Source organism: Saimiri boliviensis, chromosome 10 (genome assembly GCF_048565385.1).
Source record: "Saimiri boliviensis isolate mSaiBol1 chromosome 10, mSaiBol1.pri, whole genome shotgun sequence".
Lineage (NCBI taxonomy): Eukaryota > Metazoa > Chordata > Mammalia > Primates > Cebidae > Saimiri > Saimiri boliviensis.
In genome coordinates, this window is record NC_133458.1 from 77,735,071 (window position 1) to 77,752,984 (window position 17,914).

The 17,914-nt window shown below is 35.8% G+C and overlaps 1 protein-coding gene across 8 annotated transcripts in view; it reads right to left on the reverse strand.

The window, feature by feature from the left end:
• Positions 1–3,574: 3,574 nt before the first annotated feature.
• Positions 3,575–17,914, reverse strand: part of THSD7A (thrombospondin type 1 domain containing 7A) — an 885,997-nt gene continuing 871,657 nt past the window's right edge. For 6 of the 8 annotated variants that reach the window (XM_074379520.1, XM_074379521.1, XM_074379519.1 and 3 more), the window contains 5 exons: positions 15,560–15,655; positions 12,658–12,740; positions 12,094–12,304; positions 9,633–9,720; positions 3,575–8,909 (listed from right to left, as the gene is read on the reverse strand). In XM_074379520.1, coding sequence (XP_074235621.1) covers positions 8,825–8,909; positions 9,633–9,720; positions 12,094–12,304; positions 12,658–12,740; positions 15,560–15,655 — 563 coding nt within the window. In that variant the 3' untranslated portion in view covers positions 3,575–8,824. The remainder of the gene's footprint in view (positions 8,910–9,632; positions 9,721–12,093; positions 12,305–12,657; positions 12,741–15,559; positions 15,656–17,914) is intronic. The other 2 variants (XM_074379517.1, XM_074379523.1) reach the window with 2 other exon arrangements.

The following is a 17,914-nucleotide window of genomic DNA, read 5'->3' on the forward strand; positions in this document are numbered from 1 at the left end:
GATTGTCACTAAACTCCCTGTGTTTATAAAAGACTGGGACACAGGTCCACGCTGTCTTGTAAGACGTTTGCTTTCCCCTCTGTAGTACTGTCTGAACTTACGAGCTGACTACGATTTTGAAATTCCTTTTACCTCTCAAGGAAATCAAGACATCGTTTTTGACAAGGAAAGAATTTTAAATGGTCTATTAATGTATTTACATAGTTGCTGAATGTCCTCCTCTGTTGTTCCAAAGCAAATTATGAGAATTTGGGAAGCACTTTGAATTGTTACTCTATTCTGTTTTTTTTTTTTCCCCCATTTTATTTCTGCTCGGAAGGAAATAGTATATAATTTGATTATTACTGACATCATAAAATCAATTATTGTCATTTAGGATTGAATAGTATAATCAGACTGCTTTTATATCCTGGATCAAAGGCTTTTTAGGAATTTGAAATTGTCCTTTGCTTAATGTTCCAGTATTCCAACCTCTCTCACCTACTCCCCCTGGAATAATTTCCCATTAATTTAATTTAATTCATTTAAATTCCAACTGAGTGAAAACTACAATAGGATTCTGTCTTTTACAGACCCTGTTTTCCATATAGTATGGTAAATCTCATTGCCCACATCTTACTCCAGTATCCTTAGCTATTTCATATCACTCCTCTCTGATGCCAGCCTCAGTTACTATTGTTCTGTTTTTCTTTCTTTGACTTCTCAGTCGCTGTTCTGTTCTTGTCAGCATTGTGCATTATAAGTGTTTAGGGTAACATCTATCCGGCTAGTGAAATGAATATAAGATATATTGATGAGAGTAGAGTATGGACGGCTTTAAGCTATGGATGAATTAGTGGGTTTCTTAACCCTAGTGGCCTCTTCATAATTGATCTGCTATTATTATCTACTCTTTAGTCATAAACCTCTCTCTCAGTTCACTAATTCTTTTGGCCATTTATCCACCCAACAAGACATCGTAATTCTTTTTTTTTTTTTTTTTTTTTTTTTTTTGAGACGGAGTTTCGCTCTTGTTACCCAGGCTGGAGTGCAATGGCGCGATCTCGGCTCACTGCAACCTCCGCCCCCTGGGCTCAGGCAATTCTCCTGCCTCAGCCTCCTGAGTAGCTGGGATTACAGGCACGCGCCACCATGCCCAGCTAATTTTTTGTATTTTTAGTAGAGACGGGGTTTCACCATGTTGACCAGGATGGTCTCGATCTCTCGACCTCGTGATACGCCCGCCTCGGCCTCCCAAAGTGCTGGGATTACAGGCTTGAGCCACCGCGCTCTGCCTTAATTCTTAGTATGTGTTGGGTACTATTCCAGGCAAGGAACAAAACAGATAAAGACCTGGCCCCTCTCATTGTGTGGGAGAGAGGAAAAAAACAAACAAAAAATAGAAAGATAGGTATGTCAGGCGCCGTAAAGAAAACAAAAGAAGGGCAGGAGAACAGAGAAGGATGAGATGGTCAAGGAAGGCTTCTCAGAGAGGGGCGGCATGTGAGCAGAGACCTACATGAAGTGGGGAGCAGCCGCTCCTGAATCAAGGGGAAGAGTTTCTAGGCAGAGGCGGTAAAAATGGCAAAGCTCTGAGGAGACTGTGTAGTTTAATGCAAGCTTGGGCTCCAGCTTCATTACTTCGATTAACACTGTGCTCAAGGGTGAGCATGAGTGGGAATGAGTGGGCATAGGGGCTCGCTAGGATAGAGAAAGAACATCCAGCCTCCCAGCAGTGAGGTAAGGCCATGGTGGGGGAGCCTCTGCCTGAGATGAAAGAAAGAATAGGTCGTGGAGAAGTAGAATCCCCAAAAATATTTTTCATTCTTCACTGAAAAGTTAAAATTTAGGGCTGGGTACGGTGGCTCATTCCTGTAATCCCAGGCATGGGATTACGTGGGAGTTTGGGAGGCTGAGGCGGGTGGATCACGAGGTCGGGAGATCGAGACCATCCTGGCTAACACGGTGAGAACCTGTCTCTACTAACAATACAAAAAATTAGCTGGGCGTGGTGGCACACACCTGTAGGCCCAGCTACTCGGGAGGCTGAGGCAGGAGAATCACTTGAACTCAGGGGACAGAGGTTTCAGTGAGCTGAAATGGCACCACTACACTCCAGCCTGGGCAACAGTGCAAGGCTCCATCTCAAAATAAACAACAACAACAACAACAAAATACCTAGTTGATGGCCTAAAATTAACAACCATATTGGTATCACCAGAATTGCTATTTGAAAATTACATGTAATAGGTCAAATCCAAATAGCCACACCTATATGAAAAGATGAAAAGTTGCTCAAGTTTGCTATTAGTCAAGAAAATGAAAGCAATGAGAGGGACTTTGATTAGCTTGGATTGGAATTTTGATAACTCTGATACTTTGAGAACTCTTACTGTTACCAAAAAGCTATAGAATTTGCCTTAGGTATTGCCAGAGACAGGACAAAGGACATTTTACAGTGTTTGAAAACAGTAATAAAATGAAGTTGTTTCTCAATTGTATCTACCAGATTCACCCCATCTCTCTCTTCCTCTCTCACTCTCTTCCCATCTCACTCCCCACTACCATCATATTTATAATGTCATATGATCAAGGAGAAAAATATGACAGGATACATATCAGATTGTTAACGAGTTAACTTGGCTGGGAGATGCTATGGCAGAAGGTGAAAGGGGAACAGGAAGTCACCTAAAAATACTACAGTATCAGAAAGCCTGACTACCTTTATGCGTTTTGGTATGTGTACAGTATCTTTTCAGAGTAACTGGCACTGATGGAGGTATAAATTGAAGTGTGCGTGTTATAGAATATATACAGACTTTAATGAAAGAATCACTAGGGACACAGCAGCTGCAAAAATATAATGTAGACCAGTCATGTTCATATTTGTGTTTTTAGGGCCTACATTGGAATTGTAAAATAAATGAAGTTAGATATTTGGCTATGAAAGTCCAGATATCTAGAAAAAAATCTGTATGATACACTGAAAATTTTTTTCACCTAGTTGAGTGTACAGAAAATAAAAGGACTAGAAATTACCATTTTTCCATCAAGCATGGGAGGCTAACTACGTGTTCTGAGTGGTTCACAGACTGAGGGCTTAAACAGCTCCCTACTTACTCATATTTTAGCAAATGGCAATTTCAGAAAATGTTTAAACCGCAAACTACCCTGGAAGTAACTTATCTTAAGTTATGCATCCCTTCCTGAATTTGTTAAAGTGTGAGCTTCTGCCTTGACTTTTTGGTTTGTCTTTTGTGGATAGACACAGGGATAAGAGACAGTGGGGGCGGGGGTGGCCTTGCCTTGTGACTGGGTGAGAAGAGCTGTACTCTGTTGTAGAGGGTTTCACCATCCTCTGCTGCTGCCCTTTCTGAATTGACTGGAAACTAGGAAATCCTTTGTCCATGATTCACCTGGAGGCCTCAGTCAACTTTCAAAGTAAAAGTTTGCATTTCTCGAACTTTCTAAATCCTAGTTGTTACAAGACCCAGAAAAGGGCAGTACAGTAGTAAAAGGATTTAGATATTCACTGGAAAAAGGTTTTAATCCATAAAGAAGCAGTTGATGCAAATCAAAACACCGATACACATGATTAGAATGAAAATGATTTCCATGTTTATGTTTGTCAGCAATATAGTTATTTACAAATAACCCATATGAAAATGTAAAAAAGCATATTACATCTTCACATGCCATCTGTATTGACTGAATAAAGCTTAGTGACATTATTTGCAAATCTGTAGTTAATGTACATAGACATTTTGTGTGTTAAAAAGGAAATGTACATAATTTAAAATAAATTACATTACACAATTTACAAAGTAATATTAACAAAAATTCTTAGACAGCTGCCTCCTTATTTAAACAAAATAAATATTCAGGTAGTTAAATTAACATAAAATACACATTTAGGGAATAATTTATAGAAAGATTGCAAATTTAATAAAGTTATATTTTACAGTGATAGATACTGATCTCTTCAAATCTCTGTGATAGAAATGGGAAAAAAAGTACCAGAAAGAGGGAATCTAAATGTTTACTTTCCAAAAATAAACACAAACAGATTTCTGAAAAATAGTTGGGGAAAGTTTAGTAGTAGGTATTCTAGAAACTATGTGTTAACAACAGAATAAATCTACAAAACACAACAGTAAGACTGACAGTTACATCCTAAATAATGTAGAGATTTTTGATCACTGAGAGATCTGACTTGGTAGAAACACACAAAAAAATGCAAAATTAACTGTTTAGTATTTGTTTTATTCATTTAATACTCTAGACATACCATTTTTCAGTGTCCCTGCTCGATATAGGATTATCATAACACACTGCAAACCATCCTTTTTATAAAAGAATAACTGTTGGCTTGGCCCACACACCAGTTTCTGATGGCTGAAATCCTGTCTTGCAGCCAGGGCCACCTGAGGGCAGGACCAGCGGAGGCTCTTATTCCCAGAACAGGCAAATGTGGTTCTCACAACAAAAGTAGTCCCAGGAAAGATTATATTGCGACAAGATTCCTCACAGATTTGCTCAAGGACTACTGTTTTTTCAACACCCTCAATCTTAGAGCAGAAATAGAAGAGGAACCCACACTAGAATTAAGTATTATTTTTATAAACAGTGAGACCAGATCATTGGGGAATCGTGCTTGGCATGCACTGTTCAGACCCACATCAGCTTTAGAACAGACTCGCCCTTCTGTTTGGTACTGAAAGGTACAGGCCTCCCTCACGGTCTTGTGGTGTGGAATGTATACGAAGGTAGAGACAGGAGGATATGGGGTAATCTAAAGCAAGCGTAGGCATGGACATTTTTACAGAAAAGGACTTTTTTTTTTTTTTTTTTTTTTTCTTGCATGCCGTCCACATTTTTCCTTCCCCCTTTATTCATTTCTTTGACTAGTGAGTTTGGTGTGTGTCAGGATATTCACCCTCTGAGTGAGTGACACTTTGATTTTAATAGGGAAGGAAATACAGGAATTCTCTTTTTTTTTTTTTTTAAATTGGGCATATTGAGAGGAAAGTGGTTCTGAGGGAAGTAGATAAGAATAGCTACTGAGAGTAGAACGAGACCAAGCAGAGAAAATAATCAGAAAGGAGGAAAGATAGAGGTGGTTGAGGAAGGTAAATAAACATGCGAGAGGTGTACTCAATTCCTGTAGAAGTAAGACATCAATTTCTCTTGAAATGCCCAGGAACTGAACAGGGGTCTGATTAAGCTACAATGACCACTGCCACCTACCTGAGGGAAGTGTGGGGAAAAATCAAACTCCTAACACCATGGCCTAAAGACATGTATGTTACATATGGAAAAATACAAACCCTATCTAAAACCAAACCTAGAGTAAAAGTCAACATGTTTAAGTGCTAGCTTTACTCATTAAGCATTTTTTCCTTCTTTTGGATGTCTTATGTATCTATGTATACAAAAGCCATTACTTTTTTTTTTTTTTTTTACAGTGCCAAGCAGAGTGTCTTACATGTCAATACATATTTGCCTTGTTATAAATAATTTGTGCTTTGCTATCAGTAATTAAAAACAGGCTTTTATGCACTCTTTTTCACTTCAGCTACACCATAGTGTCCTCAAAAAGAGCTTTGAAATAAAGATTATAGTTAATACATTGGATGAGGTACTGATGAATAAGCAAATCAGCCCCTTTCAAAAGAGATCAGTTGTCTTCTTCTATATGGTTTCTATTGAAATCGTCAAGCAAAATCATATAATACTGTTTTAAACTTGTTCCACTCTTTTATTTTTAAAACCAGTAAGACCTTCATACTAGGGAAAAGCAGTTCTACATCTTTTTAGCCTCACAGATCATTTCCATAAGGCAAAAGTGTCAATAGAGAAGTTACTACTATATTCCCCTCCCACATTTTTAGAAGGAACAGGAAGAATAAGATTTTGATGAAATTCCAGTAAAATATTTAACTCATTATTGACTCATGCCAGAAACAAAAATAAGGCCATTTTCATGTTATAAACATGAATATAATAAACTTCCATTTGTCCAAAATAGCCACGATTGCTACATTGTTTTCACCTTTCTACCAAGAGGTTGTCCCGTATTTATTTATCCTAACAGTGATCTTCCAATATGTTCTCTAATGTTAGGTCATGTTAAACCTAATTTCTTCTCTCTCTCGTGTGTGCGTGTGTTGTAAAATCCAATCAATTTATGAAAAAAAAGTCTTGTACTTTTCGTAACATTCTGTAATTTGGATTTTCTAATTCTTATAGGTGGGATGATACTAATTTTTTCTCAATTAGTGACATTTTATAATATCTTAAGTATAGCTTTAGTAGGAACAGTATTTTAATTCTAGCCCACATTTTAAAATTATAAGGTGTTGCGCACATTTCATAAGACGGTCAGTTGAATTTTTCAAGTAACCGCAATAGATTCTTTCTTAATCATTTTGGACAAATGGAGTTTATGTTATTCAAAGACATCAACTTGAGGATTATCTGGAAAACCCCTGAGTATAAACATTGACAATCACAGTTTTAGAGTAACAATATTATTTTTTCTTCCTCTTTAATAAGACAGATAAAATGGATTTTGGATTTATGTATTTTTTTTTTGTTTGTTTAAATCCTTGGTTTAAAGTAACATTCTATTTTCCTGACTACCTGTTCTCTTTAAAATGATTTATGTTGCCTAATATAGTGAATGTTGAATAAGAAATTAGTGCTTACTGCATTTAGTTCTTAGTGAAAGACAACTGTTTTCATTTTGGGGATAAAGTGATGTCTTTTGTAAGCTTTGCAAATACTGTAATGAACAGCAGGGGGAGTTCACACTCCAGCATGAAGGTAAAATACCTTCTAAATCCAAACCGCTTTTACAGAATACTGCTGTTTAAAATAAAACAGCACATTACGCTATTTTTCAAAAAACCTGAAAAGCTAGTGTCCTCCTCTCTTGCAGAGGTTGTTGCAATAATGTTGCCTGAAAAATGGTATTGCTTTTTAATGGCACCTTTTGAATTTTCATATGAAAGAAGTCTGCTGAGTTAAGTATTGTTCCACTCCCGGGGCTACATCTTTAAAAAATATAGCTACTTCTGATACAGTGGTAAATGTAATGACTGTAAATTCTCATATCTGAAATTAAACACTGAACATAGTGAGTAAATGAATGAAAAAGAAAGATGACACCATGGAGAGTTAGCATTAAAAAACATCCAGACCAGGCGTCAGCAAAATTTGACCTGCAGAGGTGGCCTACTGGCAGTTTTTGTAAAGAAACTTATATGGGAAAACAATCATGTTCATTCTTTTATTTATTATGGTTGCATTAGCAGAATGGCAAAGTTGAGAAATTGCAACACAGACCTTGCTGACAATAGTTTCTATATAGTCCTTTACAGAAAAAGTTCGCCACTCTTGGTCTAGAGATGTAATGAAGTCTTGGACAAGATATTTATTCTTCTCTCTTAAAAACTTGAAATCATACATTGAAAAGATGGCTTCAAATTTTGTCAGTGAGAAAGACAACAGACTATGGATTTTAAAATACTGCCTGCAAGACAGACATTCAATCTGAAACTGAGAAATCAAATTAGAGAGAAAGAAAAGTCAACATATAGTTTTGATTTCCTTTAGTTACAAAAGTCACTGATACACTATTTTCTCCATCTTCTCAAAATTACAAAGACATCCAGTTCCTTTTTTTCTTTTCTTTTCTTTTCTTAACAAAGATAACAAATATAAAAATCTAGTCATAAACAGCCTTCAAAGAACAATTACAAACCAACTAGAAGAATCCACCTTTTAGAGGGTTAAGGGGTCGGGACTTCAACACTTAAATTACCGCCATGTTGTCAATTTCACAATGGCTGCAGTGATGAGGAAGTGTGTGTACAGCAGGTGTAACAGCTGATTTCATCTTGCTGCCATCCAAACGGAACTTTACTCTCTTCAGGAGACAAGAACTTGCAAATGTCTTCATGACACTCTTGGCACAGATGTCTTCATCCCATATGAAAAGAGGCAGTTTATATGGCAATACTGGTTAAGTGCCTATCATGCTGCACTAATATAGTGCAAAAATGTGCCTTCCATGTAGCAAAAAAGATGCAGGCAACCAGTTTGAAAATCAGGGAAAGTAGAAACATATTAACACAAGTAAATTAGTTTTCCAGACAATAACCACTATAAAATACTGAACTTGAGGACTCTTTCTTCTAAGACACTAGTACTTGTCCAGCATTCTTACTTTGGAGAGAGACAAGAATGGAGTTTTAAAAAAGAGTCCTTGTCTCTGAAATGCAGGTCAATAAAATCTACCATCGACAACCAAGATGCTGAATTTATTCAGTGGGTTTTCTGTTTAGCTTAGAGCTTGTTAGGCATTGTTAAAATTGCTTATTAACAAGTACATAATCTGACATAATGTGTATTAACACATGTTAATTTAACTATAGTATTGTGGAGTTCTTGGTAGAAACTGGTCATGCTAGAAAGTTTTATGGATTAATACTGCAGACAGTCTTCTATCAGGCATCCTACCTGGTCAATCCCACCATTATTTTTTAGAGATGAAGGTGGTTTTTCGGTTGGTAGACTTCAGAAAAGATGACATAAAACTTTCAGAATGCAGCAGGTATTCAACTAAATCTCCTGTAATTCTCACGGTTGACGTAGTATGTAAGTGGTACTGTCTTGAATATCTCCAGTGGCAGTATGATTTTCACTCTTGCCTTTATGACGCCCTTTTTAAAAGTTAAAATGTATTTTAATCCAGACAGTTTGGATACGTGTGTTGTGGCCTCAGGACATCTGCTATGAAGTCAGAGAGCCGAAACTGGTTGTTGCCAGGAGAAGTTATATGTTACATGTCAGCATCTCCATCATAGGCTAAGGTTAAAGGTTTCAGTCGGTTGTTTTGCCGTCGTTGGGGTTTCTTTGGCTTTTTGCTGCAAAACAATTAATTAAAATTGGGAGAAAGAAAATCAGTCTCTAATTGTACATTTGACTGCTTCCAGTGAAAAAACATAAAAATAAATTGATAAACTGAAATTGCCTCATCGGCTACACTGCCTAAAGTCCACCTTAGAATTTGATTTTCTGATCTCCCTGAATTTCAGTTTTATGCTCTGAATAAATTCTTAAGTAAACTTCAAGTGTTTAACTATCCTACAAAAGATAAATTATCCAAGTGGAATTATTTTAGTATTAACAACAGAAATAATATCATAGTCTAGTCATTTTCCCTTGGCAAGAAACCTTTTTAAATAATACATAATTTATAAATAATACATGTTTTAAAAGATAATTGAATATGATTAGGTATTACTATAATATCTTTCTCCATTAGTAATTCAATATAAAAATCAACAGTTCACCATAACCAGTACAATGCATTTCTCTTAAAAGTATGCAAGAGAAGATACTTGAGAAGATGACCTGCAGCCAGTTCTTGCTCGTCTTTAGATATGAAATAGTTCAGATTTGGTAGCGTTTAGCTCATCTAAGACTAAAACCACGTTTATTTGGAAATCATGTGAACACTAGATAAATGCAGAGTACTTATTTGAGAAATTAGTTTGCTGTTTCTGTGTTATGATTAACTGAAAGTGTTTTCTCTGAAATAGAGATGTTATGTATCTCTTTGGATTTTTAAATATTTAAACACTCACCAAGCTAGATAAATCATGGAGACAATAAAGAGGAGCAACACAAATGCCCCAGCTGCTACACCGTAAACCCAGGTCTTTAGTTTCCCATCTAAGAAGAATGATATTAGTTATTAATTTACATTAGTCTGGTATACATGAGGCAGTCTTTAACTATGAACAGTGATCAATCATCTATGACCAATTTCTTTCAAAACTCAAGAGAGTTATTGCTTCAACACAGTTAATGATTAATGCAAAGCTGCTGTTAGGAGTTAGATACTGCTTCATTAAAGATAAGTTATCAAAGAAAACTGAAAAGTTATAAATAATGTTTGACTTCAGATTTCAAGTTTCTTTGTCTAAACTTCAGCTGCCTTTCATCTCAGTTTTACTTCAAACTCAATACATGCGTAATGCTGTATAAACATTTTCTTCTGATTTTCAATCTATTTTGAGAATTGCAATCATAAGAAAAGATGGAAAACGCCATTTTTAGAAAGCTCTGCAACCTCAAGTTAATGCAGCTAGGTATTCAGACAAAAGCTTCATCATTTTCATTCCAGGTAAAATGAAAGTGAATATATTTAACATCTTATGGAATTAATAATCTTTTATCTAATCTGCACTGACAGTGTGTTTTAAAATTGGCTTGACAATGTCATTTACAAAGCAACTAGTTTGGTTAACAGCTAAAAGGATCTATAAATCATTTTTTTTTCTTTTCTATTATACGGAATAAGACGTAACAGGAACTTTTGTGATTTGGGTTTCTGCCCTCATTTTCTTTGAACTCCTCAGTTTTATGCTCTGAATAAACTTCAAACAAAAGATGTTATTTATGACATGGCTAATTTAATTTTATCCTCACATCAACATATATTTTCTGTTGCAATTAAATATTTGATCTTAGTGTCAAAATTATAGATTAGGCAAAATTGACCTCATGTAAACTCTGGTTTATTCAATATTTGAAAGGCATCAAATGCAAATTGGTACTGTGGAATATTTTTGCCTGGAGCTAGATCAAGTGAGAGGTTCATTTGCTGGAAACAAACTAAATTAATATTCTAAATATCTTTTCTTTCTAATCCTAAAGATTTTTTTTTATTTGAGCTGAGTTTAGAATCAAAAGAGCTGTTCCATGATTGAGCTTCTCTACACTTTGAGTTTCTTCAACAAATGTTTTTTGGGTTTTTTAAAAATCAAAGAATATCTAAGTTTTCAGAACATGCACCTCTTAAATATATTATGATTTTCACTTTGGGGAAACTATATATAAAAAATAATGAGAATAATTTTTTTTTTTTCAAAAGGACTGATTTTGATGTGAGGAGGTCTGCTTCATTTGTTAGTAAAGATCAAAATTGCCACTGGTTATCTGCTAGTCCGTTGTCTTTAACACTGAGGGAAGAGCTTCCCATGCTTACACAGACAAGTCAGCTTTGCAAAATAGATTGTACTTTCAGCTAAAAAGCCAATTAAAGCAGGAATAATGTGATTAAAAGCAAATCACCCAAACATTTAAAATATCCTAAAAATTTAATATTTATTCTCCAGGAAGGGAAAGTGTTCAGACTTAATGCATTAGCAGTGGAGACGTGCTAGCTGTGCAGATTCCTTCCGTCTTTTCTCATGCTTCTAATGGCATTTTTAAGTAGACTATGCCTGGTTCTGCCTAGAGAGTTCCTTTGCCCCATGGACTAGGAGTTCTTCCAGGGAGTGAGAAAAAGTGGCATGATATGAGCTGTTTTATAACCCATGTAGCACATTTTCAAGCACCAGGTTAGCTCTAGGGATGAGCATATGATTAAATCCAACAGAGGAGAGAAAGTGTGCAGAGCAGAGAATAGCATTTCATGAGGTTTTCAAGTGGTTGCCCGTATTGGCTTTGTGTTTATTACTAGATACATTAAGAGCTATCTGTTTAATGTGAAAAAAAAAATGGGAACATCCCATCCAGAAGGGAAGGCTCCATTATTGCCCCTGTGTATCTGGCACTAGTACAGATTCTCAGTATTTGAGTATGCTGCCTTGTAGGGCTAATCCAAACCGGTCTAGCTACCAAGTGTTCCCTGGCACAGAACTGCATAACTCATGTTATGATCAAATTACAAATTCTGGAATGTCTTTATAGTCTCCTTTATCCTAGTTCTGAATGACAACACATTTTTTAAAATCCATATTCTCATCTTTGTTCGATTTGAAATTACACTTGTAATTTTTGGACCGGAATTGAATTGAATCATATTGATACTTAAATTTTCTCAGAAGAAAGTAATTTCATTGCTTTGAACGTCAAACATAAGTTATTTTCCATAATGATAGTAAACATTTGGGAACAGATGGCACTAACAGAATAAAGACATGTAGATAAAATAATCAATAACTCATATAACAATGCTTGCTCACTCTTTTAATCCTTTGGCATTGCCTAAATGCATAACTCAAGGTTTCAACTTCAACACTAGTCTAGTCAGTTCACCTGGCCCAAATGGCTGTAGAAACCAGGTCCTTCCCCGTCCTGCTGGGTTACTGGAGGGTTGGGTTGGATGGACAGCCCGACTGGTTTTCACATCTCCTCTTTTGTCCTCCATGGTGGGTATTACCACCACGGGGATAAGTGTGCATTGCTCAAGGGTGCTGTTAGAAGACATGACTTCAGTGTACCCTTCTTCACAATGGCATGTTTTTGTCTGCAGGAGAACAAGCAGATTTATACTAGCCACGCAAGGAATCTTTGAAAGTCTAATAGACCTGACTTGAAGAGAAAGCTTTAAACAAGGATTTTTTGAGGGGGAATTACTATACGTAATTCCTGTAGTATTTTTAGCTACACAGAAATACACTTTCGGTATGACATATAAATGTATTCTCAAGGTAAAAGCAAGTGAATTCAGGACTTTTTAGATTGATAATAAAAGGAGGTGTCTAAAATGGGATTTTTATGCCTCAGGACATGCTTTCTTTGGAGGAAGATAAACTGCAAGAGACAGTGGGGTGACAAATGATGGAGCTGGGTTGTCTGCCCTGAAGAATTTACACATACCTCGCTACAGTACGAGTGGGGTTGGCTACACGGTGGGTTACAAGACCTGTCGGCATCAGGCTGGCTCATCACCAAGCAACCCCCTGTAGAACAGAAAATCATGTTTTGACAAATAATATATCTTGCTATGATGAAAATACACTGTTGTTAGTAACTTGTCTTTGAATCTTGAACTACTTTGGGAATCCCAGGAATTTTTCTGTCAGCGGTCGACTGTGAAATATTTGGTTAACCTTGAGCATCTGTAGTGACTCCAGGACCTTCTTCCCCAGGGGAGGTAGCACAGTGCCTGCTGAGATTCAACAAGCATTTGTTGAAAGAATGATTCTAGGGCTGCTATTTTGAAAATACTAATTGCACACAGCCTTCTTCTGTCAGGAGCGCCTGAAGCCAAATCCAGCAATTAAAAAGCTGATTTAATTTTTTTCTAAGGTTAAAATTCTTTCTTGGAGATTCAGAACAATAGTTTTCACGTCCTTTGAAATAACTCTTTAGCTCTTTATGTTAAATAATTTTTTTAAAATAATGCATTTTTCTTTTTGATAAACATTACAATTTCTGCTAATTCAGGGTGTTTTTGGATATAGAGAGAAAACAAATGTATCTACTGAATCATTTGTTTTGAACTATAGTTTTAACTCGATATTACAGCTGTTTATCTCTCTCTTGTTTATTTTCCAGTATAGTACCAACTGTCCTTAAGTTGTTTCAAGTGAGGTTTTAAGATGGAAATAGAAGTCATAGAAAACATTGGTGATATGAAAGGAACTCACATACTCAAACTATACTTGTTCAGTCTAACAGAATTTTAGCAAAGCAAATTTTTTTCTTTATTGACAGAACTGATGATCCTCAGGAATGTAATCACATGTGCCTATTGCTAATTCTCTGTGTTTCTCTCAATATTACAATCTCAAAATACAGAAAAATTGTTACAGAAAAGCAGTTAGTCATCACAAGGCAATTGCAGTTAATTGGCCATATTGAAGTTATTATTATTAAACAAATATATACACAAAAGGAAAGCAATATTTTGAGTTCCTTAAAAGGACAATTTATAAATTAAAGCAATTGATCAAGATAGGTAATATACTTTACATGCTTGCCTATTCGTCCTAAAGAATGTCATCTCTCCTAAAAGATGAAAGAAGAATGCATATAGAGTTTATTACAGATGATTTACACATTGGCTTTTTGGTACTGAATAGCATTAGAAATAGTCCATTGGACATTTTGCTGAATTAAAAATAAGATTTTACGGGTAAGTCTTTTAAAGTTTGACTTACCTTTGCATTGGGGGAAGAGCCCCAAATGCAGTAGAACAAGTTTTTGATATGTAGAAGAAAAGTCAGGCAAATGTTATTTGCATCCATTATTGGAAAAAAAATGGCAAATTTAAAGGATCATTTAGAGAAGTGGTTAAATTTTCTTTGAATAGTTTAAAAATGAATGGATACATTTATTGCCAATCTGTGAGCTGAATGGATAACTTCTGTAACACCTCCTCATTCAGAAAGCCCATCTGTCCCTGTCCAGGGCTCTTTTTACTCCATACTTTTTGGAGTGAGGGCATTGAAGGAGATTTTTCTCCCAAAAAATAATACAGTGAGACAACAAAGGGTTTCTGTTAGATGTCTTTTTTTTGTTATGTATGTGACCACAGGGAGTTGTTATTAAGTGTTTCTTGAGAGAGCTTTCTTATGTATAAAATCTTATCTTCACAAGAAAAAAAATTGCTATCCTGATCTAGATCCCATAAGGGAGGAAATTAGTCATTGGGTTTCAATGAATCCATGTAATTTAAAATTCAATATAAAAATGGATCGTTTTCAAAAAGCATATTGATCCTTGCTCCTTTTTCTTATACTGTATATATTAAAGTTAAATTTATAAATGGACATTACTCAGAGGCATGCATCCAAATGCACACTCCTTATTTCTCCCCACAGCAGGGTTAAAACACGGCAGCAAGTGAGCAGGTCTGCCTGAGCAGTTAACTGTCAAGACTCCTGCTGTTGCTGTGCTATGGCAATTCCCATAAGTTGTTAGATTTATCAAAAGAAATTGTTTATGGAAAGGCATTAGATTTCTGGGTCCATGTGCCTGAAATTAAGGTTCACCTTAATTTCAGGTTCTGACTTTCGTGTATTTTTAGGAAATGTGCTTGGTGGTTCACTACGTATCTTGAGCCAAAATCTCTTCCTCCTTCAAGGGATCCTTGGGATCCCTCCTGTTTACAGGCTTCAGATAGGCATTTAGGAATTGCACACTAGAGTAGTTCTTTGAAGGTATATGTTGGTTGAAGTACAATTGAAAAAAGTTACTCCTTTGGATTTCTTCTTTGGATATATAGTAATTTGGGGATGTGGGCGCAGTAGGTGAGCTGCTCAGATGGTCTGGGTTTGAAATTTACCAATAGGTCTTTCCAATTAATTAATTTAAAAAATGTCTGAATCATAGATTTCTGAATTCAAGCAAGATACTTGGATTTGTATAATCATACTCCCTTGGTGGTATTTTTGGTCTGCATTTATGTTGCCTTCAAGACACAGAAGCAGAAAGTCCAAAAAGTTGATTATTTTTAAACATGTAGGAAGTTACTCATATATAAAATTTCTAGAAAAGATAATTTGAAAAGTGTTTGTTTATAATAATTATAAGGATTAGATAGTATTAAATGTTTCAGCAGCGGTACCTAAGAGGGCTAGTTGAGAGATAATTTGAACCATTATAAAATAAAATAATTTGTTACTGGTCACCAGATGGGTGTAGCCAGCTTAGGCAACCTGAATCCCTAACAGGCTTTGAATACTGAAAGAGTAACTTCGTTTCCTTAATTACTTTCTTCAGCCAATCACATGTGTGTTACGGGAAGATTTTCAAAGAGAAACTGGAGGTTTACCTGTGACATTTATACCATCTGACCTTTGACACCACACTGTTCGGGAAGAGCCCTTCCAAGCACTGGCCATCCATTTATATTCATAACACTGTCCATCTGCAGGGAAACAGTAAACATGAGCAAAAGCATTCTGTTACACAGAACAACAATCCTGGGGATAGAGTATTAGTAACATATTTATGAACAACTGAAAAGTGGTAAGAAGCCCATCTCTGATGATTCAAATGTCAGTTTATTGTCAAACCTGAAGTTGCCAAGCATATGTTTTAAAATTGCAGCTATCCCAACTAATTTTCCATGTCTGCTGTCACATTACCTGGTGGGAACCTAGGTTTTTAATTTAATTTTTAAAGAGTGTTATGCAATAAATATACAGTCAGACATGGAGAATAACTATATATACACACGTGTGTGTGTGTGTGTGTATGTGTGTGTGTATAGAGAGAGAGAGAGAGAATATACCTGGAGAATATATATAGAGGGAGAGAGAATGTATATATATGTAAATAACTATATATATAGAAAAATATATATATATTCTATTTATAGATATATATATAGAAAAAATATATTCTCTCTCTCTATAGATATATATAGACAGCTCTCCTTCTCTATAGATCTCTCTATATATATCGATTCCCTGTATTCTCTCTCTCTATATAGAGGATAACTCTATATATCATACAATTTTAACAAATATTATTTATCCATATTTACTTCAGTTTTCATTAGCTTGTTGATGAATAAAACATGAGGTAGAATTGTATTCTTTCTTGCTCTGAACACCCTCCCTGTCCGTCCAGCAGTACCTACTATTCTGAAGTAGATGTATGACTTTGTTATGCTTTTAGTTATTTCACTGTATGCACACACACATAATTACTATCTACAGAAATGATATATGATATTTTTTGACAGTCATAAATTTTAAAATGTGTCCTATGTAGCATTCTGAAACTTAGTCAACGTTACAGGTGAAATATTTCTAAGTGATTTTTTAAAATGTAGTACAGTCAGTTTATTTTAACTGCCACATAGAATTTCATTGTTAATACATAACAGTTTATTTAGCTATTTCTTCTATTAGGTTATTTTTAATTTTGTTATTCGAACAATGCCTTGAAGGTAAACCTTGTGCAAGTGTCCTGGCGCTTCTTCAAGTTATATATCTAGAAGGGAAATTTCTGGGTATCACTGTATGGATAGCTAAAACTTTATTAAATATTACTCATTTTCTTCCTGCAAAAGGTGACAATTTACAAATCCATCATCAGTGCATAAAGACTGCCATTCCTTTAAACACTCATGAAAATTTTTAATTGCCGGATTTAAATTTTTTTTGGTTAGCCTTTTGGGTATGGAAAGTTATCCTGTCATTTTAAATTAAAGTTCCTTGATTAATAAAGTTAATGAACAGTAACCTAAATGTTTTGGGACATGTGGATTTCCTGTTATGCAAACTACTTATTTAAACCTTTGCCCTTTCCCCCCTCACTACTGACATCTATGTTTTTTCTCATTGAATTGTAGAAATTCTTTCTTCTGGAACAGTGATTCTATTTTTTTTTTTTACATTTATATTTTTTTCGTATTTTATTGTATTGTATTTGGGCTCTGGGGTACATGTGCACATCCTGTATCCTGCAGGGCTGTTGCATAGGTACATACATGCCATGGTGATTTGCTGTCTCCCATCTCCCACTCCCCTGTTGCCTACATCAGGCATTTCTCCCAGTGTTATCCCTCCCCAGCCTCCCCTCCCCCATGTGCTGTTCCTCCCTTCCCCTCTCCCTCACCCCACATCTAGCCCTGTGGGTGTTGTTCCCTTCTCTCTGCCCAAGTGTTCTCATTGTTCATCACCTGCCTATGAGTGAAAACATGCGGTGTTTGGTTTTCTGTTGTTTTGTCAATTTGCTGAGAATGATGGTTTCTAGATTCATCCATGTCTCTACAAAGGACACAAATTTGTCATTTTTTATGGCTGCACAGTATTCCATGGTGTATATATGCCACATTTTTTTTGTTCAGTCTATCATTGATGGGCATTTGGGTTGGTTCCATGCCTTTGCTATCATAAACAGCACCACAGTGAACATATGTGTGCATGTGTCTTTTTAACAGAATGATTTATAATCCTTTGGATATATACCCAGTAATGGGATTGGTGGATCAAATGGTGTTTCTATATCTAGGTCCTTGAGGAATCCCCACACTGTCTTCCACAATGGTTGAACTAATTTACATTCCCACCAACAGTGTAAAAGTGTTCCTATTTCTCCACATCCTCTCCAGCATGTTGTCTCCTGATTTTTTAATGATCGCCATTCTAACTGGCATGAGATGGTATCTCAATGT